A 26,413-nucleotide genomic window follows, 5' to 3' on the forward strand; every position below is an offset into this window, starting at 1 on the left:
TATATATATATCTCTATAATGCTTCTTCAAGCCTAGGGGTAAATGGATATAGTCTTATGGTGATGGGTGAAGTTCAGTTCAGTTCGTGGTATTCAGTTGAGTAGTGATAGAGAGAGAGAGAGGTGTTCTTCAGGTGAGCTGATGCTGTCGATCTTCCCGTTGTCCTCCAAAATCCTTTAGAAGTCACCAATGTGACCACAACAAGGGAACCATTTTTCTGTGGTGAGGTTATCAACCCAGGCGAGGGTTGGACACACGGATAACTTCCCACCAGTCACACCTTTTCCCCACTGCAGGAGCCACTGATCGATTCTCCTGATTGATCCTCCAAAAACCCACCTTTCTGTGGGCACAACAAAGCTCATCCAGTGTCCAAAATCATGTGTCCGTGTGTCTATCGCCTGATCTCGTATTTATCTCACCATGCTGAACACCAGCTGTCCATCAAGTAGCTCCCCCCTCCCCCCCCCGTAAGAACACAGAAGCTGGCAGTGTCCTTACAAAAGTGTAAACACATTGCAGAGAAACCATAACACCATCTCAAAGTAGTCTTCACCCCTCTCTCTCTCTCTCTCTCTTAATAACAAGGTGTCTGTGTTGCACAACTTGCTCTCTCTCTTTTAAAAGGTACACTCCATAGAAAATATGAACCCTAGGGGTACATAACACCTTTCACTTCTACCATAAGTGCATGACCATACACCTACTGACATTGTATTCCATTTGCCATTTCTTTTGCCCATTCTCCTAATCTGCCGTAATTCTTCTGCAGCCTCTCTACTTCCTCAAAGCTACTTGTCCCTCTACCTATCTTCACGTGGTCTGCAAACTTTGCAATAAAGCCATCAATTCCATCATTCAAATCATTGACATAGAACATACAAAGAATTGGTTCCAACACAGACCCCTGTGGAACACCACTAGTCACCGGCAGCCACCAGAAAAGGCTCCCTTTGTTCCCACTCATTGCCTCCGGCCAATCAACCACTGCTTTATCCATGTTAGAATCTTTCTGTAATACCGTGGGCTCATAGCTTGTTAAGCAGCCTTGTGTGTCACCTGGTCAAAGGCCTTCTGAAAATCCAAGTACACAACATCAACCGATTCTCCTTTGTCTGTCCTACTTGTTATTTCCTCAAGTAATTCCAACAGATTTGTCAGGCAAACTTTTCCCTTGAGGAAACCATGCTGACTACAGCCTCCAAGTACCACAATACCTCATCCTTAATAATTGGCTCCAACATCTTCCCAAACATTGAAGTCAGACTAACTGGCCTATAATTTCTTTTTTTCTGCCTCTTGCCCTCCTTGAAGATTGGAATGACATTTTCAATTTTCCAGTCCTCCAGAAGCATTCCAGAATCTAGTGATTCTTGAAAGATCATTACTAATGTCTCCACAATCTCTTCAGCCACCCCTGTCAGAACTCTGAATGTATACCATCTGGTTCAGGTGACTGATCTACTTCCAGGCTCTTCCCTTTCCCAAGAACCTCTCTCTAGTTATGTTAACTTCACACACTTACACCCTGACACCTGGAACTTCCACCATAGTGTTAGTGTCTTCCACAGTGAAGACTGATGCAAAATACCTATTCTGTTCAACTGTTATTTCGTTGTTCCCCCATAACTACCTCTCCAGCATCATTTTCCAGAGGTCTGATATCCACTCTCACCTCTTTTTACACTTTATATATCTGAAGAAACTTTTGGTATCCCCTTTAATATTATTGGCTAGCTTACTTTCGTATTCCACCTTTACCCTCTAATGACTTTTTTAGTTGCCTTCTGTTGGTTTTTAAAAACTTGCCAATCCTCTAACTTCCCACTAATTTTTGCTCTGTTATATGCCCTCTCTTTGGCTTTTATGTTGGTTTTGACTTCTCTTATTAGCCAGGATTGTGTCATATTTCCTTTACAATACTTTTTCCTCTTTAGGATGTATACATCCTGTACCTTCCGAATGGTTTTCAGAAATTCCAGCCATTGCTGCTCTGCTGTCATTCCTGCCCGTGTTCTTTTCCAATCAATTCTGGCCAATTCCTCTCTCAAGTCTCTGTAATTCCCTTTACTCTACTGTAATACGTTTGACTTTTGCTTCTGCTCCTCAAATTTCAGGGTGAATTTGATCATATTATTATCACTTTTCCCTAAGGGCTTCTTTTACCTTAAGCTGTCTAATCAATACTGGATCATTGCACAACACCCAATCCAGAATAGCTGATCCTCTAATGGGCTCAACCACAAGCTGCTCTAAAAAGCCATCTTATAACACTCTAGAAATTCCCCCTCCTGTAATCCAGCACTAACCTGATTTTCCCAATCTACCTCCATATTGAAGTCCCCCATGACTATTGTAACGTTGCCCTTTTGGCGTGCATTTTGTATCTTCCATTGTAATTTGTAGGCCACATCCTTACTACTGTTTGTGAGGGGCGGGGGGTGTCTGTACACAACTTGTTTCAGGGGCTTTTTACCCCTGCAGTTCCTTGGCTCTGTCCACAATGATTCAACATGTTCTGACCCTATGTCACCTCTTTCTAATTGATTTTGATTTTTTTTTAACCAACAGAGCAATGCCACCCCTTCTGCCTTCCTGTCTGTCCTTTCGATACAACGTGTATCCTTGGACATGAAGTTCTTAGCTATAGTCTTTCAGCCATGATTCAGTGATGGCAACATTATACCTGCCTATCTCCAACTGTACTACAAGTTCACCTACCTTATTCTGTATGCTGCACACATTCAAATACAACACCTTCAGTCCTGTATTCACCCTTTTCGATTTTGTCTGCCTTTTACATTGCAATTCATCTTGTTGACTGCAGTTTTGCTCTCTATCAACAGCCTCTCCTCAATACACATTGCCTCCGTTTGTAAACCAGCTCGCTCATCTTCAGCACTATTATCTGCCTTTCCTACGATGATACTTGCATTGCATTATAGGCAGCTCAGGACACTAGTCGTGCCATGCTCAGCCTTTTGATTCCTAACTTTGTCTGAGGTCTTTACAACATCTGCCTCCACAACCTCTCCACTAACTGTTCTGACACTCTGGTTCCCATCCCCCTGCAACTCTAGTTTAAACCCCATCATGCAGCATTAACAAACCTTATCCCTAGGATATTAGGCCCCTTCAGATCAATTGCAAACAGTCCCTTCTCTACAGGTCCTACCTTCCCTGGAAGAGAGCCCAGTGATCCAAAACTCTAATGCCCTCCCTCTTATACCAATTCCTTAGCCACGTATTAAACTGTATAATCGTCCTACTCCTGGCCTCATTAACATGGTTAGCAATCCTGAGATCACAACCCTGGAGGTCCTGTCCTTAACTTAGTACCTAACTTCCTGAACTCTCTATGCAGAACTTTGTCACTCATCCTACCTACATGGACCTTAACATCTGGTTGTTCATCCTTACGCTAAGAATGCTGAGGACTCAGTCCAAGATATCCTGGACCCTGACACCCAGGAGGCAACATACCATATGGGAATCTTGTTCTTACTCACAGAATCTCCTGTCCATTCCCCTAATTAATGAACCCACGATCACCACAGCATGACACTTCTCCCCCCACTTCTCTTCTGAGTCACAGAGGCAGACTTAGTGCCAGAGACTCGATCACTGACTTTCCTCTGTAAGGTCATTTCACCCCCCCTCCACCCCCGACAGTATCCAAAGTGATATACCTATTGATGAGGAATGGCCACAGGGCTACTCTGCACTAGCTCCTTAATCCCTTTCCCTTTCCCCTTCCTGACTGTCACCCAGTTTCCTGTGTCCTGCACATATTTCTCTATGTGTCCTGTCTATCACCCCCTCAGCCTCCTGAATGATCTGGAGTTTATTCAGTTCCAGTTCCAACTCCTTAATGCAGTTTGTTAGAAGCTACAGCTGGATGCACTTCTTGCAGTTGTAGTCAGGGACACTAGAGATCTCAGTGTCTTTCAACATCCTGCAAGAGGAGCATTTCACTCTCCTGCCTGACATCTCTACTGTCCTAGCTGAACAGATATAAGAGAAGGAAAAAAACTTGTTTTCTTTCCTTTGCTTTCTCTGAGTGAAGTGAAGCCTCTTTACTGAAGCCTCCAAGAACTGTGTCCATTGAAACGGTGGCCGCTATGCTTCCCCCTGCCTTCCTTTAATTTGCTCTTACTAATCAATCCCAAACAGCAATTAATCACTGTTGAAAGGTCTTTTTTTTGCTGCTGCCTTTTACCTCGGGTGATGGACCTGATTGAAGTCTCCTCCTCTCCAAACTTACGATGTCCGGACTGACTGCTGGTCAAAACTCTTTTCTTTCTACTGCAAAATCAGTCAGACCAGTTCCAGATAGGGAATCTGCAATTCACGTTTCAACTTTACAGAGAAAGAAACCACAAAATTATAGTACTAAATATACTAAGTTACCAAAGTCAACACGCAAATTCTGCAAACATATCTGGACTCTAATTGAACATGGTGGTCTTCATTCTAGGTTTGATATCTTAGCAGGATTATTTCATCCTGTTCTTCAATGTGGCTTGTAGCTGTGTGAAAAGTCATAGGTACATCATATATAGCTAGGGTATCTAAGACTTTTGCACAGTACTGTGTTGTCATTGTGGAACGGATCTCAGGATTGTATACTGCATATGTACATTGATAATAAATGTACTTTAAGAGCGAATTTATAAATCTGGCAGGAGCAAACAATGTTAGGAATGGCAAGGGTGGAGTGCCGCAGGAGGTGTATGAGACAGGTGGCAGAGAAGGATGGCCAAGGGGTAGGGGGTAGTGTGGGTGCAGACTCACCTCGCCCTGAGACACCAGGCAAGGTCATTTGATTCTAAATTTGTTTATTCATCATTACAGAATGTCTCTAAGTGTTGCCCGCACCCCCACCTTCCGCTTTTCCCAACCATGATTCCCCTCTCCCTGCTACCTTCCCACTCTGGGTACACAATAGAGACCCGTATCAGAATCGGGTTTATCATCATTCGCATGTATCATGAATTTTTTGCTGCAGCAACAGCAGTTCAGCGCAAATCATAAAATTACTACAGTACTGTGCAAAAGTCTCAGGTACCCTAGCTATATACATGTGCCTGAGACTTTTGTACAGTCCCGTATATAGCAACACTATGTATAATTTGGATCTGTTTATAGCTACTTGCTGCTCATCGGAAATTGCAGAAAACATCCATGTAATAACCATCAGCTCACATGAATTTTGTTCTGTGTGTTTGTACCATAAAACTAATGGTGAAAACGAAAAATGCACCATTAATTTGATTTACTTTTTAGACTGCAAGACTTAAGAGCAGAATTAAGCCATTTGGCCCATAAAGTCTTCTCTGCCATTCGATCATGTCTGATTTAATTTCTCTCTCAACCCCATTCTCCTGTCTTCCCCACTCCCCGTAACCTTTGATGCCCTTACAGTTCCAGAACCTACTAATCTCAGCTTTAAATATACCCATTGATTTGGCCCCCACAGCTGTCTGTAGCAATAGATTCACCACTCTCCGACTTTAAAAAAAATCCTCCTCCTCTCTTCTAAAGGGATTTTGTTATATTTTGAATCTGTATCCTCATCCACTCTAGACCTTTCAATATTCGATCATAGAACGTAGAATAGTACAGCACATTACAGGCCCTTTGGCCCACGATGTAGTGCCGACCCTCAAACTCTGCCTCCCATATAACCCCCCACGTTAAATTCCTCCATATACCTGTCTAGTAGTCTCTTAAACTTCACTAGTGTATCTGCCTCCACCACTGACTCAGGCAGTGCATTCCACGCACCAACCACTCTTTGAGTAAAAAAACCTTCCTCCAATATCCCTTTGAACTTCCCACCCCTTACCTTAAAGCCATGTCCTCTTGTATTCAGCAGTGGTGCCCTAGGGAAGAGGCGCTGGCTATCCACTGAATCTATTCCTCTTATTATCTTGTACACCTCTATCATGTCTCCTCTCATCCTCCTTCTCTCCAAAGAGTAAAGCCCTAGCTCCCTTAATCTCTGATCATAATGCATACTCTCTAAACCAGGCAGCATCCTGGTAAATCTCCTCTGTACCCTTTCCAATGCTTCCACATCCTTCCTATAGTGAGGCGACCAGAACTGGACACAGTACTCCCAAGTGTGGCCTAACCAGAGTTTTATAGAGCTGCATCATTATATCACGACTCTTAAACTCTATCCCTCGACTTATGAAAGCTAGCACCCCATAACCTTGCTTAACTACCCTATCCACCTGTGAGGCAACTTTCAGGGATCTGTGGACATGCACCCCCAGATCCCTCTGCTCCTGCACACTACCAAGTATCCTGCCATTTACTTTGTACTCTGCCTTGGAGTTTGTCCTTCCAAAGTGTATCACCTCACACTTCTTCGGGTTGAACTCCATCTGCCACTTCTCAGCCCACTTCTGCATCCTATCAATGTCTCTTTGCAATCTTTGACAATCCTCTACACTATCTACAACACCACCAACCTTTGTGTCGTCTGCAAACTTGCCAACCCACCCTTCTACCCCCACATCCAGGTCGTTAATAAAAATCACGAAAAGTAGAGGTACCAGAACAGATCTTTGTGGGACACCACTAGTCACAACCCTCCAATTTGAATGTACTCCCTTGACCATGACCCTCTGCTTTCTGCAGGCAAGCCAATTCTGAATCCACCTGGCCAAACTTCCCTGGATCCCATGCCTTCTGACTTTCTGAATAAGCCTACTATGTGGAACCTTGTCAGATGCCTTACTAAAATCCATGTAGATCACATCCACTGCACTATCCTCATCTATATGGCTGGTCACCTCCTCAAAGAACTCTATCAGGCTTATTAGACACGATCTGCCCTTCACAAAGCCATGCTGACTGTCCCTGATCAGACCATGATTCTCTAAATGCCCATAGATTCTATCTCTAAGAATCTTTTCCAACAGCTTTCCCACCACAGACATAAGGCTCACTGGTCTATAATTACCCAGACTATCCCTACTACCTTTTTTGAACAAGGGGACAACATTCACCTCCCTCCAATCTTCCGGTACCATTCCCGTGGACAACGAGGACATAAAGATCCTAGCCAGAGGCTCAGCAATCTCTTCCTTCACCTCGTGGAGCAGCCTGGGGAATATTCCGTCAGGCCCTGGGGACTTATCCGTCCTAATGTATTTTAACAACTCCAACACCTCCTCTCCCTTAGTATCAACATGCTCCAGAACATCAACCTCACTCATATTGTCCTCACCATCATCAAGTTCCCTCTCATTGCTGAATACCGAAGAGAAGTATTCATTGAGGACCTTGCTCACTTCCACAGCCTCCAGGCACATCTTCCCACCTTTATCTCTAATCGGTCCTACCTTCACTCCTGTCATCCTTTTTTTCTTCACATAATTGAAGAATACCTTGGGATTTTCCTTTACCCTACTTGTCAAGGCCTTTGTCATGCCCCCTTCCTGCTTTTCTCAGCCGCTTCTTAAGCTCCTTTCTTGCTTTCCTATATTTCTCAATAGACCCACCTGATCCTTGCTTCCTAAACCTCATGTATGCTGCCGCCTTCCACTTGACTAGATTTTCCACCTCACTTGTCACCCATGATTCCTTCACCCTACCATTCTTTATCTTCCTCACTGGGATAAATTTATCCCTAACATCCTGCAAGAGATCTCTAAACATCGGCCACATGTCCATAGTACATTTCCCTGCAAAAACATCATCCCAATTCACACCCACAAGGTCTAACCTTATAGCCTCATAATTTGCCTTTCCCCAATTAAAAATTTTCCTGCCCTCTCTGATTCTATCCTTTTCCATGATAATGCTAAAGGCTAGGGAGCGGTGGTCACTGTCCCCCAGATGCTCACCCACTGAGAGATCTGTGACCTGACTCGGTTTATTACCTAGTGCTAGACCTAGTATGGCATTCCCCCTCGTCAGCCTGTCAACATACTGTGACAGGAATCCGTCCTGGACACACTTAACAAACTCTGCCCCATCTAAACCCTTGGAACTAATCAGGTGCCAATCAATATTAGGGAAGTTAAAGTCAGTTTAACTTCAGTTTCAATGATAACCTTCCTCATTCTTCTAAACTCTAATGAGTACAGTCTCCTCATACCCTTTTGGTCCTGGATTCATTTCCGTAAATCTGGACCTTCTCCAGCACCAGCACATCCTTTCTTAGATATGGGGCCCAAAACTGCTCACAATTCGCCAAATGTGGTCTGATCAATGCCTTATAAAGCCTCAGCATTACATCCTTTTCTATTCTTGTCCTCTGGAAATCAATGTTAAAATTGCTTTTGCTTTCCATACTGCTGACTCAACCTGCGAGTTTTAAGGAGTCCTGCAGAAGGACCCTTTTCACCTTTGATTTGTGAATTTGCTCCCTGTTGCTGCTTCTCTGCAAATTCTATCATGTTTATCAGTGATAAACCTTTCAGTAGCAATAAAAGTAAATATATATTGGAGTGCTGGCAGTAGTTTGCTGCATTTTTTGATTTCAGTGAATGAGAAGAATTGGACTCGCATTTAGGAGATTAAATAATAAGCCATGCTAGGTTGGAGCCTCTATAACCACCTGGATAATTGTGGGAGGTGAGCCTTTAAGGTTGGTGTGATGAGCATGTTAAAGTCTGTGGTCATGTGGTTTTCTACACAGTTGAATGAAGAGAGCGTCATGTTGGATTCACTGATGAAAAGCACTGCCAAACGCTACCTAAAGTTCGGCATTGAGGATAGCTGGTGTAATTACATGCTATTAAAAGTACTGAATGTATTGGATGATCCTGACTGCTGGACTGTTGAGAGTTGCCAATTAACAGTTACTGATGCAGTGCAAGAAGTTTAGTTTTACACTTTATATATCAGTGCAAGTAATTTTAGTTACTGCACGGCCACACAGCTGAGAGGGAGCAGTGCCCAAAACATAGACCAATGTCATGTAACATTCCCTGTCCTTAGAACAATATTATGTAACCAGTTTTTAGGCCATCTTGGTACCTTCTGAGGTCACTAAATCTGACTCAATTTAGGTATGCCAAACTAGTTTATGCAAGCACACATAATTTCCACAAAGTTTGTTAACTTTGATATTATGATTAATGGATTTTTATTTTTATGTTGGGAGAGGAGTCAGCATTTGTTCAATGTTTTGATGTTTCTGGTTGTATGATGCGCATTAAGACCCAGTTAATTCGGCAAGAAGAAAGACCTCCTTTCCTAAGCTTTATCCATTTTACTCTGTAGATTTGTTTTGTGAAAATATATACATTAATTAGCATATGTTGTAGGAACTTGCAAGGCTGATTTGATGATTAAGTAAAATTGCTATTGCCACTTTAATTTTTTCACTTTCACAAATGTACAAAATTAGTCATAGTCTGACATTGTTTACTGTTTTGTCATTGTCATATTTTATGCATTAGGTATTCCAATAATTTAAGGTGAATATACTGTTTACTGCAGCTTAATAATATAAGCAAGCATACAAACTAGTTTGAATCTTGTCAACTTCCAATAATTGCTTCTTTGTATAGAATATGCATTCTGGTAATACCTTTTATGTATAAAACCTTTTGGTATTTTGCACAATCACACTTGAGGTTTTGAAAGCTGAGTAAGCAGATCGCAATATAGTATTGACTGAACTATCTAAAGAGCTTCATTAATTACGTCGATATCCTAGCAGATCAAAACTTTGACTGCAAAATGGTGATTTAGTGGTATTTATATTTTTGCTCCAATGTGTTTTTTTTTAAAGGAATTGTATACAAAAATATCAATGCAACTTTTCCTTCCAAAATAGACTGGAGAATCTGTCACAGGTGCTAGAGAGCAAAGTTCCACCAAAAACGAAAGAAAGCCCAAGCGCCCATACACTCCAGTAGAAAATCCTCCTAAAAGGAGACATCTTCATTCAGGTATATTAAAGTACAACTCCAACTTTCCATTTTTGAGGGATGAAGTAGCGAAGTGAGACCTTTTTATTGGAAACATCTTAAGAATTTAAACCTTTACCTTACCAGTATTAAGACATTGTCTTGCTGTGTTTTTAATACTATAAGAGGAGAGATCTGCTGTAGTGGGTGAACCTGTTGAAGCCACACCAGGTCAAGCACAAGAGGAGGAGGAAAGTCCAACACAATCGCACGAAAAGACAACAAAAGTTGAAGATAAAGCAAGGTAGTTTTCTGTTCTAGCTTTCTTAATCTAAATATCTGCCTTCAGTTTAAAAAAAGTTAGTACTTATATTGTTAATTGTGCAATTGCAAGAATACTCTTCATTTAAAGAGCTTCAATGATAGGATGTGGCATGAAAAAGCCAGTTATCATCTGGTGCTACCAATTGGAGATAATTCAACCTACATAGAGGGATTTGTTTGCTAAATTACATTTGATGTTTATGGCAGAAAGTTGTTTTTGTCCACACCTTGGGGAAATCCCAACTCACTTGCTTATGTAATATTAGATGCAGTGTATGGTAGAAAACATGAGAAATGTAAAGTAATAACTGGATATTAGATTAGGTATTTGAATAATTAAATATTTAAGCAAAAAATGTTATCCTTCTGTTAGTGTCTCTTCCATATAGCTAATAAGTGGTTGCCATGATTTAATATTCCTTGCTGAAATATTGCAGTTCAGTTTGCATACAAACCCCAAATTATTCATAATACTGCAGTAAATGTGTGCCCAGACTTTCTTAGGTTGTCACCAATTCATTGTTAAATCTTTTTTTTCACCATTTTGGTACCAATATATAGTGCCATTCATTTTGGATGGTGCATAAATAATTATCAGTTAAATTCACAAGTACTTTTTTGGAAAATATAAATATAAATGCAGAAGGGAATGTAATTTAACAGTAACAAACTTGTACAGATACTATGACTCAAATCTCTTCCACCTTTGACCTATAGTATCTTAATTACAAAGTGTGTATAATTGTGCATTTTCAGTACTTACAGTTCTGATTTTTTTTCTTTAAGAAACCTGACCAGTGATGTAAGTAGCCAGAATAAACCAACCACTCGTGCAGCTAAGAAAGTAAGCAGTCCTGAGCATTTGTCTGTAACTGAGCAAGAAAAGCGTTCACTGACTTCCACGAAAGAGAAACTAACAACTGATTTAAAGTCGGGAAAATCTCCAGCGCCAGTATCAGTTACAAGGTAAAGTCATCCCTTAAATCCCACTCAGTGTAAATTTAACATGAAATTTCTGACTGTATTAGTTGTGAAGTCAAATAATGCACACGAGTTAGATATCAAAACAAGGAAATATTTTGTTGAGTCATGGGACAGCAATGAGGTAAACTGGCCCACTGAGTCCACATCAACCATCAAGCATCCATTTTTATACCAGTTTTCCACATGTCTTCAAGTCTCCCTAACTTCCCCCTCCCCCAATACTCTGGAAAACTTATCCACACACTAGCTATAATTTAGAGACCAACTAACCCACCAACCTGCATGCCTTTGGGGTGTGAGAAGTAAATCAGAGCACCCGTAGGAAACCCTAACAGTCACAGGGAGGATGTGCAACCCCATACAGGTAGCACAGGGGGTTAGGATTGAAATTGGTTTGTTTGAAATGAGGCTATACCACTCTGCTGCTGTCTCTCTTCAGACCACTGAGTTTTCTAATTCAAGATTGATAAAAGCTCATTTTATTTGTATTTGCTATTGATATGATCACTGCTTTTTATAGTCTCTAATGTGCATTATTTTTGTCAACTATCACAGATTTTCATCAGATAAAAATTGCAAACTGTGTTATTCTAAAGTTTGATATTAAAGCAAATTTTGTATGAAAGTTCAAAACATTTTCCATTATTAACAGATGTATACTTATGTATCTAATGTATCCATGGCTTTCTGGTAGCCTGCTCCAATTACATAAAGAAGTCGAAAGTGATATTTTATTTTTAGCCTTTCATCTCCTTGTATGGGTAATTGTTGTTGACACCTCACGGTCATTTTACTGGGCAGTATTAGTTGTTATGGCAGCCAAGGAAATTATAGATATTGGTGCCTTCAGAACATTTATCTTTAGTGAAATACAGGAGAGAGACCCTTAAGTGCTTTCTTTGACAAAATTTCTTCTTCAACTCTAATTCAAATGCACAAAATTGAAATAGTCCCCTATTTGGAAGCAAAACCATTTAGAACATTGTTGAACTGAAGTTGGGAGAGCTATTATGATGAATAAATTCCAAAATGAAAACTCAGATGTTAAATCTACAGTGTCTACTATGTCATTTAACAGATCAAGAAATCAACCATCTCCTGTGATTAAACAAGGGCGTAAAAGAGAAGCAAGTCCAGAACGCAAAAGACGACAGCATAAGACTGAAGTGCCACCAAAGAGAACCAGGCGATAACTCTGAATGCTTAATGTTACCACTTGGACTCTACAAAATTAAAATGTTGTGTACATTGTATATTATAAATGATATTTGTTGTAGTAATCCAAGGGAGAGAAGTCAGTATTGATAGGTTAAAACTGTCTGTTTACTGTACTTTTGTGTTGTATATGAGAAATGGCACAAACATTGTGCTTTTACCTGTTGTAACTTGCAATTTTAAGTACGGTTTTCATTCTATGAATGTGTTTTATTTTTACCAAATCCTATTTAATAAAATTGTTTGCTGAAAGTAAGCAACTGAGGATGCAGCTATTCACAGTATAATTTTGTACATTGTTAATGTACATTCCTTGATGTTCCATTTGTTATATTCTTGGAGTGAGTGACCAAACTATTTTGTACTTGTACACAACTTATTGAGCATGTTCAATTTGTTTATAATAAAATTGTATCCATATGATGCTTTATCATGTAGAAATACCTGGAGTCACTTGACAGCAAAATCTTCAAGATGCATTCACTGTTATTCCGATGAAGAACAAATTTGGATATGAAAACTTTCATCATCCACTATAGTTCTTGTCTGCATGTTCTGACTGTCACACTACAGACATTAAACCTCATTAATTAACAATATTGGAATTTGCTCATCGGGACTTAAGATTTGGTGTGTATTTTCCAATCTTGATAAGTTTCTTCATTGAAAATTTAGTTTGGCTTTCAAAATTATATTCTAAGGAGAGTGATAGCTCACTGCTTTTGTCCAAAAATAGTATTTTATCATAATTTTATCTATTAAAATAGTTTACTGTAAGTAAGGCTTGTCCTTTTTAAATAGCCTATAAATTCAACTATAAAGTTTGTCCAATGGTGTTTTATGGAGAAATATAAATATATTTTGATGAGATGTTCATAATGTCAAAACTTGTTGGATCAGGCCAGTGTAAACAAAAACACTTTATACCAAAGCAGTGTTTTTATCTGTATTTTACAATATCTGTAAGAAAGGGACTTTTTTATTTATCTTAAGTTAATCTAATTCTTAATATTTTATATTAATAGCAATTACCTTTCCATAAGAATGGAGAACTTTCTTATTGAAAGGAAGAAAACGGAACATCAGTCTGAAGAATTTTTGGGAAGTTTCCAATGTAATGTACAAAACCTACTTTAAGGCTTAAACCCAGGCATGTCTCCAATCAACTTTCAATTTATGAATGATTAAATTTAAATGAGTAGCATAAATTTGTATCTCTTTTCCTGCCTGCTTTTCTCCCTCCCCCCCAGCCCCGACACACACAAGAAGTTTTCTTTGCTCAAGGAATAAAGGATAAAAACAAATTCTGACTATCCTCATCTTCTGCTGCATTTTTTTTTTGCTAGTTGACCTAAAAAATTATAAAATCTCAGCCAAGCATTAATGTTTTTCAAGATTGGGAATTTGTGTTTCAAAGTTGTGTATTTAATGATTTAATAAAACTGCAAACAATTTTTTATTGGTGAAATAAAGTATAGCTAGTTGATCTGGCTGGAATCTATCAATTTTCACCTGATCTATTTTGGAGTGATTTACAGTGGCCAGTTAACCTACCCACCTACACATTATTGGGATGAGAGGGGAAACCTCTGGGGTCGCAACTTCACCTAGCCAGTGCTGGAGTTCAGAGACATCTCTACTAGTTTTGCCACTCTGCTGCTCTTGACTATAAAAGGATTTAAACAAAAAATCCATCAAGATCTCCGTTTTCCTTCCTGTATTGGCGCCTGTGCCTTAAGCTTGAAACCTTTGATATATGTATTCAGCCAGCCACTGGTCTGAATATTTCATCAGATACCATAGTGTTTGAAAGTACTTCCATGAAGCACAAAATGTCAGTGATACACAATAAATCAGATATATAAAGGGCATATTGATGGATATTGCAGTTTGTGCTTTGAGTTTAGTTTACTTCATTCTAACTTACTACAAATTCCTATATTAATTATTTGAGCTCACTTTCTGAGAATACTCATTGTATTCTAGAGGCAAAAGAATCTACTAATTAAAGTCATTATTAATCACTTTTGTTTTTCTCTTGAGAAACTTAAGTGCCACCCATTCTGTGTGGAAGATAGGATGGATGGGGGTGGTCCTGAATTTTTACTGATTAGCAATTGTACCTGCAAATTAGAACAAATGCAACCTGGGAGAAATGTGATAGTGATTTCATTATACTTACTGCTCATATCCTAGCAAAAAAGAGGTTGCATTTGGAAGGCGCTGGTAAAGAAGCCTTTGATGCACACGGCAGGTGTGATCAATGCAAAGTGCATGTGTTGCTCATCAAGCCAAAATAAAATTTTGGAATCATATTGAAGTTATGGTGATAACAAGGGCATCAACCAGGATTTTAGCAGCAGAGAAGCTGAGGTGTGGTTGAGTTTGGCCTCATTGTTAGAGAATGGAACTAGCTGGTCTCCATGATGAGCTAAGTTAGTTTGTGCAGCATTAGATGTAACTGGGATCTAAAGAGTATCCATGGCCCACATCCTAAGGGCACATCTTGCTGAGTGCCATGAATAGATGTGAGCTAATCAATGTTATAGAGAGAGAATCAATATTTGATGGAAGGAGTACTTCAATGAACTTCCCAATGTATCCTCTATCATTGACTTGTGACCTTGACTCCATTATTGGGCATATTGAACTTAGGCTCACGGCTAAGCAATTTACAAAGCATTTAGAGCAAGTAGTATTTAGACCATGAGATAGAGGAGCAGAATTAGGCCATTTGTCCCATTGAGTCTGCTTTGCCATTTCAACATCTCTGATCCATTATTCCTCTCAGCCCCAATCTCCTGCCTTCTCCCTGTATCCCTTCATACCTTGACCAATCAAGAATCTATCAACCTCTGCCTTAAATACTTGTAAAGACATCACTCCACAGCTCCTGTGGCAATGAATTCTACAGATTCACCACTCTCTGGCTAAAGAAATTCCTCATCTCTGTTCTAAAAGGACACCCCTCTAATCTGAGGCTTAATCCTCTGGTCCTAGACGCTCCCACCATAGAAAACATCCGTTCTATCAAGACCTTTTTCCATTCAATAGGTATCAATTAGGTCACACCACATTCTTCTGAATTCTAGTGAATACGGGCCCAGAGTTGTCAAACGCTCTTCATATGAGAAGCCATTTGATCCTGGAATCATTTTCATGAACCTCTTTTGAACCCTCTTTAGTGTCAGCACATCCTTTCTAAGGGCCCAAAACTGCTCACAATACTTCAAGTGAGACTTCACCAGTGTTCTACAAAGTCTCAACATTACATCCGCGCTGTCCGCTTGAACTGAATGCTAACATTGCATTTACCTTCCTCACCACATACTCAACCTGAAAATTAACCTGTAAGGAATCCTGCACAATGACTTCCAAGTCTATTTTCACCTCAGATTTTTGAATTTTCTCTCCATTTAGAAATTAGTCCAATCTTTTATTTCTTCTACCAAAGTGCATGATCATACACTTTGCAACACTATATTCCATCTGCCACTTATTTGCCCATTTTCCTAATTTGTCTAAGTCCTTCCATAGCCTCTCTACTTCCTCAAAACTCCTCACCCCTCCACCAATCTTTGTATCATCCACAAGCTTTGCAATAAAGCTATCAATTCCATCATCCAAATCACTGGCATATAATGTAAAAAGAAGTGGTCCAACACAGACCCCTGTGGAACACCCTTAGTCACAGGCAACCAACCAGAACATACTTCCTTTATTCCCACTCTTTGCCTCCTGCCAATCAGCCACTGCTTTATCCATGCTAGTATCTTTCCCCTAACCATGGGCTCTTAACTTGTTAAGCAACCTCACGTAGGGCACCATGAAAAAGGCCTTCTGAAAATACAACATCTGCCACTTTCCTTTGTTTATCCTTATTGTTATTTCTTCAAAGAATTCTAACAAATTTGTCAGGCAAGATTTTCCTTTGAGGACACCATGACTGATTAAGGCCTATTTTATCATGTTCCTGCAAGTGCCCTGAAAACCATATCACTTAACCAGGAATTCCAACAACTTCCCAACCACTGAAGTCAGACTAACTGGCCTATAGCTCCCTTTCTTCTGCCTCTTGCCCTCCTTGAAGAGTGGAGTGACATTTGTAATTTTCCAGTCTTCCAGGACCACTCCAGAATCTAGTGATTCTTGAAAGGTCATTACTAATGCCTCCACAATCTCTTCAGCCACTTCTGTCAGAATGCTGGATGTACACCATCTGGTCCAGATAACTTATCTTCTTCCAGACCCTCTGTTTCCCCAAGAACTTTTTCCCTCAGAATGGCAATTTCACACACTTCTGAACCCCGACACTCTGGAACTTCTACCATACTGCCAGTGTCTCCCACAGTGAAGAATGATGCAAAATATTTATTCAGTTCATCTACCATTTCTTGTCCCCAATTACTACCTCTCCAGCATCGTTTTCCAGTGATCCTATACCAACTCTTGCTTCTCTTTTACACTTTATGTATGTAATGAAAGTTTTGATACCCTCTTTCAAGTTATTGGCTAGTTTACTTTTGTATTCCATCTTTACCTTCTTAATGATTTTTTTAGTTGCCTTCTGTTCATTTTAAAAATCTTCCCAATCCTCTAACTTTACACTATTTTTTGCTCTATTATATGCCTTCTCTTTGGCTTTTATATTGGCTTTGACTTCTTTTGTTAGCTATGGTTGTGTCATCTTGCCTTTACAATACTTCTTCCTTTTTGAAATGTAGAAACCCTGTGCCTTCCAAATTGCTTCCAATCAATTCTGGTCAACTCCTCTCTCATGCCTCTGTAATTCCATTTACTCCACTGTAATACTGATATATGACTTTAGCTTCTCCTTCTCAAATTTCAGAGTGAATGTGATCATATTATGATCACTTTCCCCTAAGGGTTAACATAGAAAACATAGAAAATAGGTGCAGGAGTAGGTCATTCGACCCTTCGAGCCTGCACCGCCATTTATTATGATCATGGCTGATTATCCAACTCAGAACCCTGCACCAGCCTTCCCTCCATACCCTCTGATCCCCCTAGCCACAAGGGCCATATCTAACTCCCTCTTAAATATAGCCAATGAACTGGCCTCAACTGTTTCCTGTGGCAGAGAATTCCACAGATTCACCACTCTCTGTGTGAAGAAGTTTTTCCTAATCTCAATGCTAAAAGGCTTCGCCTTTATCCTCAAACCGTGACCCCTTGTTCTGGTTCTTTTATCTTAAGCTTTCTAATCAATTCCAGTTCACTGCACGATTCCCAGTCCACAATTGCTGGTCCCTAGTGGGCTCAACCATGAGCTGATCTAAAAAGCCATCTCGTAGGCATTCTAGAAATTCTCCCTCTTGGGATTCAGCACCAGCCTGAGTTTCTCAATCTACCTGCATATTAAAATACCCCATCTCTATTATAACATTGCCCTTTTGGCATGCATTTTCTATCTCCCATTGTAATTTGTAGACCACATCTTTACTACTGTTTGGGGGCCGTATATAACTCCCACCAGGATTTTTTTTACCCTTGCAGTTCCTTAGCTCTACCCAAAATAATTCAACACCTTCCGATCCTGTGTCACCTCTTTCCAATGATTGGATTTCATTTTTTTACAAATGAAGCAATGCCAACCCCTCTGCCTCTCTGCCTGTCCTTTCAATACCATGTGTATCCTTGGACATTAAACTCCCCCAGCTATAATCTTCTTTCAGTCATGATTCAGTGATGCCTACAACATCATACCTGCCAATCTGTAACTGCGCCACAAATCATTTACGTTATTGAATTGAATTGAACTGACTTTATTTCTTACATCCTTCACATACGTGAGGAGTAAGGATCTTTACATCTCCATCTAAATGTGCAATTTGCAATTGATAGTAATTTGTAATAAATATTCTGTACAATAGGACAGTCAATATAGCATAGAAATACAATTGTATCAGTCTGATGGCCTGGTGAAGAAGCTGTCCTGGAGACTGTTCATCCTGGCTTTTATGCCATGGTACTGTTTCCCGGATGGTAGCAGTTGGGACAGTTTGTGGTTGGGTCCCCAATGATCCTTTGGGCCCTTTTTATGCATCTGTCTCTGTTAATGTCCTGAATAGTGGGAAGTTCACACCTACAGATGCGCTGGGCTGTCCGCACCACTCTCTGCAGAGTCCTGCGAATGAGGGACCAATTCCCATACCAGGCCATGATGCAGCCAGTCAGGGTGCTCTCAATTGAGGCTCTGTAAAAAAGTTCTTAGGATTTGGGGACTCATGCCAAACTTCTTCAACCGTCTGAGGTGAAAGTGGCGTTGTTATGCTGTTTCACCATACAGCCACTATGTATAGACAACATGAAACCCTTGGTGGTGTATACGCCAAGGAATTTAAAGCTGTTCACCCTCTCAACCCCAGAGCCATTGATGTCAATAGGGGTTAGCCTGTTTCCATTCCTCCTGTAACCCACAACCAGCTCCTTTGTTTTTGCAACATTGAAGGAGAGGTTGTTTTCTTGACACCACTGTGTAAGGGTGATAACTTCTCTGCAGCCTGCCTTGTTATTAATTGAGATAAGGTCAATCAATGTAGTGTCTTCAGCAAATTTAATTTGCAGATTGGAGCTGTGGGTGGTGACACAGTCATGGGTGTATAGAGAGTAAAGAAGGGGGCTTAGGACATAGCCCTGAGGGGCACCTGTGTTGAGGGTCAGAGGGGCAGAGGTGAGGGAGCCCACTCTTAGCATCTGCCAGCGATCTGACAGGAAGTCCAGGATGCAGCTGCACAAGGCAGGGTGAAGGCCGAGGACTCTGAGCTTCTTGTCAAGCCTGAAGGGAATTAGGGTGTTGAATGCTGAACTGTAGTCCAAGAACAGCATTCTCACATAAGCATCCCTCGTCTCCAGGTGTGTAAGGATGGTGTGGAGAGCTGTGGCTATTGTATCATCCGTTGATCGGTTTTGTCGGTAGGTGGATTCCAGTGGGTCCAATGTGGGTGGCAGTATGCTGCGGATGTAGTCCTTGACCAGCCTCTCAAAGCATTTGCTTATTATTGTGGTGAGTGCAACAGGTCATCGGTTGTTCAGACATGTTACCTGGATCTTTTTAGGTACAGGAACAATGGTGCATGTTTTGAAGCAGGGGGGCACTCTACACTGGGAGAGGGAGAGATTAAAAATGTCTATAAACACACCTGCCAGTTGTGCTACACACATCTTGAGTACCCGCCCTGGGATGGTGTCTGGTCCCACAGCCTTGTGACTGTCTACCCTTGGAAACATCTGCGTACCTCAGCCTCTAAGATGACCAAATTGCAGGTCACTTCTATGGTTGTCCTCTGGGTCTCAGTGTTGGTGACATCAAACTGAGCTTAAAAAAGATTTAGCTCATCTGGGAGAGAGGCAGTGATGTTGGCAGCACCATTGCACTTAGCTTTGAAGCCTGTGATGGTGTGCAGACCTTGCCATAAACTGTATGTGTTGTTGGTAGGGAATTGTGTCTGAATCTTGTCCCTGTATTGTCATTTTGCTGCCTTGATGACTTTGCGCAGATCATAGCTACATTTCTTGAGCTCCTGCTGATTACCAGCAATGTAAGCTCTCTGTCATGCGGTAAGTGCTGCTCGCACGGAGCTGTTGATCCAGAGTTTCTGCTTTGGATAGACCCTGACCGATTTTAACCAGATAACCATATAACAATTACAGCACGGAAACAGGCCGTCTCGGCCCTTCTAGTCTGTGCCGAGGGGACAACATCCTCGACGTGCTTCCGGATGAAGCTCGTGACCCCATCCGTGAACTCCGAGACATCCTCATCATGGAAGACATTCCAGTTGATGTCATCAAAGCAGTCCTGCAGCATGAAGACCGATTGGTCAGACCAACAGTGGATGGTTTTAACAATGGCTGCCTCTTGTTTCAGTTTCTGCCTGTACGTTGGCAGCAGCAAAATGAAGGAGTGATCTGAATCTCCAAATGTGGTGCAAAGGAGCACTTTGTAAGCATTGCGGAAGGGAGAGTAGCAGTAGTCGAGTATGCTATCTCCCTGTGTGCTCACCTGGTTGTGTTGACAAAGCTTCGGAGAGACTTTAGACAGCGACGCTCTATTAAAGTCTCCAGTGACGGTTAAGGCAGCCTCTGGGTGTGCAATCTCCAGGGTAGTGATGGTCTCGTACAGTTCCGTGAGAGCCAGGTCAGTAACAGCCTGCAGCGGAATATACACAGCTGTAATAATAACAGCCGCGAACTCCCTAGGCAGCCAGAAAGGTCTACACAGCAGCACAAGGAGCTCCAGATCCGGGGAACAAAAGGATTTGAGGACATGCACATTCTGAGGGTCGCACCAAGCATTATTGACCATGAGGCATGCCCCATCTCCCTTACTCTTCCCAGAGAGTAAATTCCATGCAGTAGTTTCCGTATACTGCATGGATGCATTTATAACATCTTCAGTCCTGTATTCACCCTTTCCGATCTAGTCTGCCTTTTACGTTGCAACTCATCGTGTTGACTGCATTTTTGCCCTATCATCAGCCTCTCCTTGCTAGCACTCACCACAGATTGCCTCTGTTTGTGAACAACTACTCCATCCTCAGCACTCTCACTCCAGTTCCCATTCCCCTGCTGAATTAGTTTAAACCCTCCCGAACAACTACTGCAAAACTGTCCACAAAGATATTCAGTTCAGTTCAGGTTCAGTTGTAACCCATCCCAATGGTACAGGTCGTACCTTCCCCAGAAGAGATCCCAGTGAATCCCTGCCCCCTGCATCATTTCCTCAGCCACACATTCACCAGCCAAATTATTCTATTCTTACCCTCACTGGCACAGGGCATAGGCAGCAATCCAGAGATCACAACCTTGGATGTCTTGCTATTCAGCTTTCTACATAGCTCCCTAAAATATTTCCTCAGGACCTCCTCACCTTGTCTACCTATGTCATTGGTGCCGATCTGCACCGAGACTTCTGGCTGCTCACCCTCACCCTCAAGAACGCCATGGACCCGATCTGAGACATCATTGATCCTGTCAACAGGGAGACAATGCACCATCCAGATTTCTATTGTGGCCACAGAATCTTGTCTCTGTTCCTCTCGGTATGGAATCTCCTGTTAACACTGCAGTCCTCTTCACCTCTCTGCTTTTCTGAGCCACAGCATCGCCCCCAGTGCCAAAGGCTGTGGCTTCTCCCGCATTAGGTCACCCCCATCAACAATATCTAAATTTGTATACTAATTAGTGAGTGGAATGGCCACAGATGTACTCTGCACTGTCTACACATTTCCCTTCCTTCTCCTGACAGTCACCCGCTTACCTGTTTCCTGCAACCCTGTAGCTCCTGTCTGTCACCTCCTCATCCTCCTGTAAGAGTCTAAGGTCATCGAGCTGTATCTCCAGTTCCTTAATATGTTCTCTCAGTGCACCTGCCGCAGATGGCTTTATCCTGGAGACTGGAGGTCTCCCAGACCTCCCACATCCCACACACACTGCCCCTGGAGCCATTCTCACTACACTGCAGTGCCCTAACAGATGAGGAATGAAGAAACAAGAACAAAAAGGGAGAAATTTACCAGATACTTTACCTTGTCCAGATTTGATTTTGCCTAAGCCTGATGATCCAAAGCCAGTCTGAACTCTGGCACACTCAAAAGAAAGGCTACTCTTCTTGCACCGTGTTATTTTTATTCACCCTTCCCAATGAATCCCTCTCTCTTGATTGGTCACCACCCAACTCAGAGAAAGTGCTGTGAAGCTCTGCCTCATAAATGTTGATCGTGGACCTAATTGAAAAGGTAGTTCTTTTTATGCACTCCCTCTCAGTTTATTGGTCACTGCCCACCTACTTCAGTAGAAGAGTACAGTATTTTGGAAAAAGGAGACTGAAACAGGTTGGTCTTCACAGGGAGGAGAACGATATATATGAATTACTGAAAGTTATGGTGTGCAGGTAGTGCAAGCAGCTAGCCAAGAGGATGTGGCCTTTCATGGTATCTCAGCCTGATGGGACTGCACCAGCAATATTGTGCGAAGTTATGATCTCTACCTAAGGAAGGATATACTTCTGATATAGGGAGCACAATGAAAACATATGAGGTTGATTCCTGATGTGGGGGAATTGTCCTATGAGGAGATACTTCTCTCAAAACTTCAGAAGAACAAGGGATGATCTCACTGAACCAAAAAAAAATTTACAGGTCTTGACAAGGAAGATGCAGGGATGTTATTTTCTCTTGCTTCGATGTCTCAAAATCTGAGGTGAGCTATATAGGTTTGAGATTGCAAAAAACTTTTTTTACCCAAATAGTGAAACTTTGATGATTTCTGTCAATAGAAGCAGTGTAGTTTCAATTGCTGACATCATGACAGGGATCACTAAAAAGAGAGTATGAAAGGATTCCATTACAATGGAGTCAGTCCATGGAAGGCAAATGATCAGATGTGATTTTATTGAATGGTAGAGCTGACATCAGATGCCAGTTCTACTATTTCTCGTGTTACTTTCAAGTTTTACGTCTTCCATATTAACTCTCTAGAGAGCACATACTTTGCATTAAATGAGATGGCATATAGATTTAAATTATTGGTTTTATTTATTCAATATGTCTGATATTTAACAACTGGAATTGTTTATATTTAAGTAATTAAGTGTTGATAAGAACTTTTTTTTATGACTAAAACATTTCACGTCCACATGTTTTTGGATTGTTTACAGACCATTATGGGTAAAGTTCTCCCCACCATTGAGGACATCTACATGAAGCATTGTCACAGGAAAGCAGCATCCATCATCGGAGACTTCCACCACGCAGGTCATGTTCCCTTCTTGCTGCCTCCATCAGGAAAAAGGACTCACCCCAACAGGTTCAGGAACAGTTATTACCCCTCAACCATCAGGGTTTTGAACCAATGTTCTCAATGTTTATTGCTTATTATTTATTTATTTATTTATTTATTTATTCATTCATTCATTCATTCATTCATTCATTCATTCATTCATTCATTCATTCATTCCTTTTTTCTTTCTTTTTGTGCTTGCACAGTTTGTTGTCCTTTTCACACTGGTCAATGTGGTCTTGATTCTATTGTGATTTATTAAGTATGCCCGCAAGAAAATGGATCTCATGGTTGTATATGCTGACATGCATGTACAGTACTTTGATAATAAATTTATTTTGAATTTTGAACTTTGAACTAATTCCTGCTCTATATTACTCCTGTTTACTTATACTTAATATGGTACATGGAAATTTATGTATGGTTGTTGGTTCACTGAGGGAGATTCTGTAAACTGCGTGGGTGTGTTTCTTGGATTGGCTGGTGGTCTAGGTAGTCGTCTAGTGTGATCAATGGTCGCATAGGTTACATCGAGGTTTTGGTTCCAATAATTTCCAAGTTCCAAGTCCTATAATGAGAAGTTATGTTAGTATTATTTATAATATTAATAAAAATAATAAATAGATCCAGAAAATATCATCCGATATTGAAACATTGAACAGAATCCTGGAGAGTTAATTCGGGAACTCAGTTCTGCAGTGGGACTTGAGAAGTGCACAGTAAATACAAAAGTGCTGAAAGTGAGAGAGTTGGCATGATGTGGGTTTAACCCATGCATACGTTTCATTGCAGACATCACACCACCTGCTCAATTCCTCACTGCCTTTCCAGTCATAATGATGAATTTACCCTACCCAGTTCATTTGTCTGCTTAAACTATTGGTCTTTCAATTCCTGCCAGAGATTGAAATCAAGGATCAAAGTTTTGGGCTTGCAATGATACTCTCCTACATGGCAAAATGTGATCATGGAGACATGGTACCTTGGAACATATCTGACAGAACCTGAAACCAAGGCACATCGTTAATGGGGAAGAATTACATCTGGGGAAAGATGTTAGGTGGCTATACAGTACATCAAGCTTTTTCTTTTTAAGTCTTTTTATTATTATTATATTATTCAAAAATAACACGGGTACATCGAAGTAACCAACACTTACGATGTCTCAAGGAAAAAAAAACATTATTTTAAGGACTGAAAAATTTTGGTGATAATAAGAAAAAACCCTACTAAGCTGAAAAAGTGGGGAAAAACCCCATTAGATGTACAACCTGGAGCCATGTGTCATACAAAAGGCCTCTAAAGATAAACATCAAACAGCCAGCAAGAAAAAAAATACACCGAAAATTTACAATTAGATCGTGGAGGAAATCTATCAATCGACTCAAATGATAATAATGAGCAAATGAGCCCCATCTTTTCTCAAAATCAAATAAAGGTTCAAAGCTTCGACTTCTAATTTTCTCCAAACTAAGACATAGCATCACTTGAGACAAGGTGGGAGCTGATGTATCCTTCCACTTCAAGAAAATGGCCCTCCTAGCTATCAATGTAACAAATGCAATAACATGTTGATCAGACACAGAGATACCATGGATATTTTGAGGAATTATTCCAAAAAGTACAGTTAATTTGTTAGGTTGTAAATTAATTTTAAGTGCTTTAGAAATTGTCAAAAAAACTGACTTCCAGAACTGTTCCAGTATAGAACAGGAGCAAAACATGTGTGTCAGTGTAGCTGTCTCAGTTTTACATCTATCGCCATAACTATCAACATTAGGGAATATTTTAGACAATCTCTCCTTTGTCAAATGGTAACGATGTACAATTTTAAATTAAATCAGTGAATGACTAGCACAGATCGAAGAAGAGTTAACCAGCTTCAGAATCCACGTCTAATCCTCCGTCATGAAAGTCAAATTGAGTTCCTTTTCCCAATGTTGTTTAATGTTAAATAAAGGATACTTATCCCATTGTAATAATAAATTATAAATTCTTCCAATAGAACCCTTCGTCAAAGGGTTCATACTCATAATAGTATACAGTACATCTAGCTAGGCACTGACTTTGAGGAAGGAGTTAGGCAGAGAAAAATAAGAAAATAAATAACAGTAGATAACGAAGAGCAACACTTTCAATATATTTTTAAAAGGATAAAGGTATGGATGAGTGTTTACCTCTTCCTTGGTTTGTATAGCAACATCTTTTTGAAATCTCTGTAGATGAATTGAAGGTGGCTTTTGACTTCCTATAATAAAAACATTGAGGAAAATATGTGGGGAAAAAAACAGAGATATTGTGTATTTCTCTCATTATGGCACTTTCGGTAACAGAAAGACATCCTTAGGGAATAGACTAACTCTGTACACAGAACTGATCTAGCTTACCTTTTATTCTGGCATCTTCCCCCTTCACTTCCAGTTCTGATGAAGGGTCTTAGCCCAAAACATCAACTGTTTATTCCTCTCCATAGATGCTACCTGACCTGCTGAATTCCTCCAGCTTTTTGCGTGTGTTGTTCTATCTTGCCAAGGACAATGATTGCATTTTACTGGGTCACAGTGGGAGACCATTTATGGGATTTGCTTTGGAAACTGACTAAGCATTTTCTACTGATACTTATACAGACAAGTAACATCAATTTCTACTTAATCGAAACAACAACCCTTTCTCTGTTGCCTCAAATACATCTGAATTCCTTTCTCTACAGACCACACACCTACAAGAGAATTGCATTTGAGAAAAAATCTTCCTATAAGAAACCATCTTCATATATATGTTGGATTTAGTGTGTTGTGGTGGGGAAGGGTCCATATGATGGAATATCAAACTACAGAGTATTTTTTTCTGGGAAAATAATTCATCTGTAATGCAAGGTACACTGTAAAGTAATGCTGGTTGACATATATCTAAATAATGGTTCTTATTTTGACTAGTATCTAAAACTTCAGAGTACGTCACGAGAACCTTCAACATGCCTGTGAAGTGTTTTGTTGAGAGCAGTACTTACATTGCAAGCATTCCATTGCTAAAGATTTTGCAATGCTGTTAGCAAATGGATTAAATTATATTTAATTTAATGGAAAATACTGGTAAATCCAAAGGGAAGCAAATTGAGGGAGGGTGTCATCGCCGTTCATTAAGCTGTACTGGATCTGAGAGAACAGCAGCCTTTTTCTCTGTTGCACTCTCTATACAAATATTTGTAAAGG

At 40.5% G+C, this 26,413-nt stretch overlaps 1 protein-coding gene across 1 annotated transcript in view; it reads left to right on the plus strand.

Annotated features, from left to right (window-relative positions):
* The window catches only part of bod1l1 (biorientation of chromosomes in cell division 1-like 1), a 48,632-nt gene extending 34,774 nt beyond the window's left edge, over nucleotides 1–13,858 (plus strand). The window contains exons 12-15 of the mRNA XM_072253013.1: nucleotides 9,803–9,917; nucleotides 10,062–10,179; nucleotides 10,986–11,165; nucleotides 12,262–13,858. Coding sequence (XP_072109114.1) covers nucleotides 9,803–9,917; nucleotides 10,062–10,179; nucleotides 10,986–11,165; nucleotides 12,262–12,376 — 528 coding nt within the window. The 3' untranslated portion in view covers nucleotides 12,377–13,858. The remainder of the gene's footprint in view (nucleotides 1–9,802; nucleotides 9,918–10,061; nucleotides 10,180–10,985; nucleotides 11,166–12,261) is intronic.
* Nucleotides 13,859–26,413: the final 12,555 nt, after the last annotated feature.

Source organism: Mobula birostris, chromosome 3 (assembly GCF_030028105.1).
Source record: "Mobula birostris isolate sMobBir1 chromosome 3, sMobBir1.hap1, whole genome shotgun sequence".
Classification (NCBI taxonomy): domain Eukaryota; kingdom Metazoa; phylum Chordata; class Chondrichthyes; order Myliobatiformes; family Myliobatidae; genus Mobula; species Mobula birostris.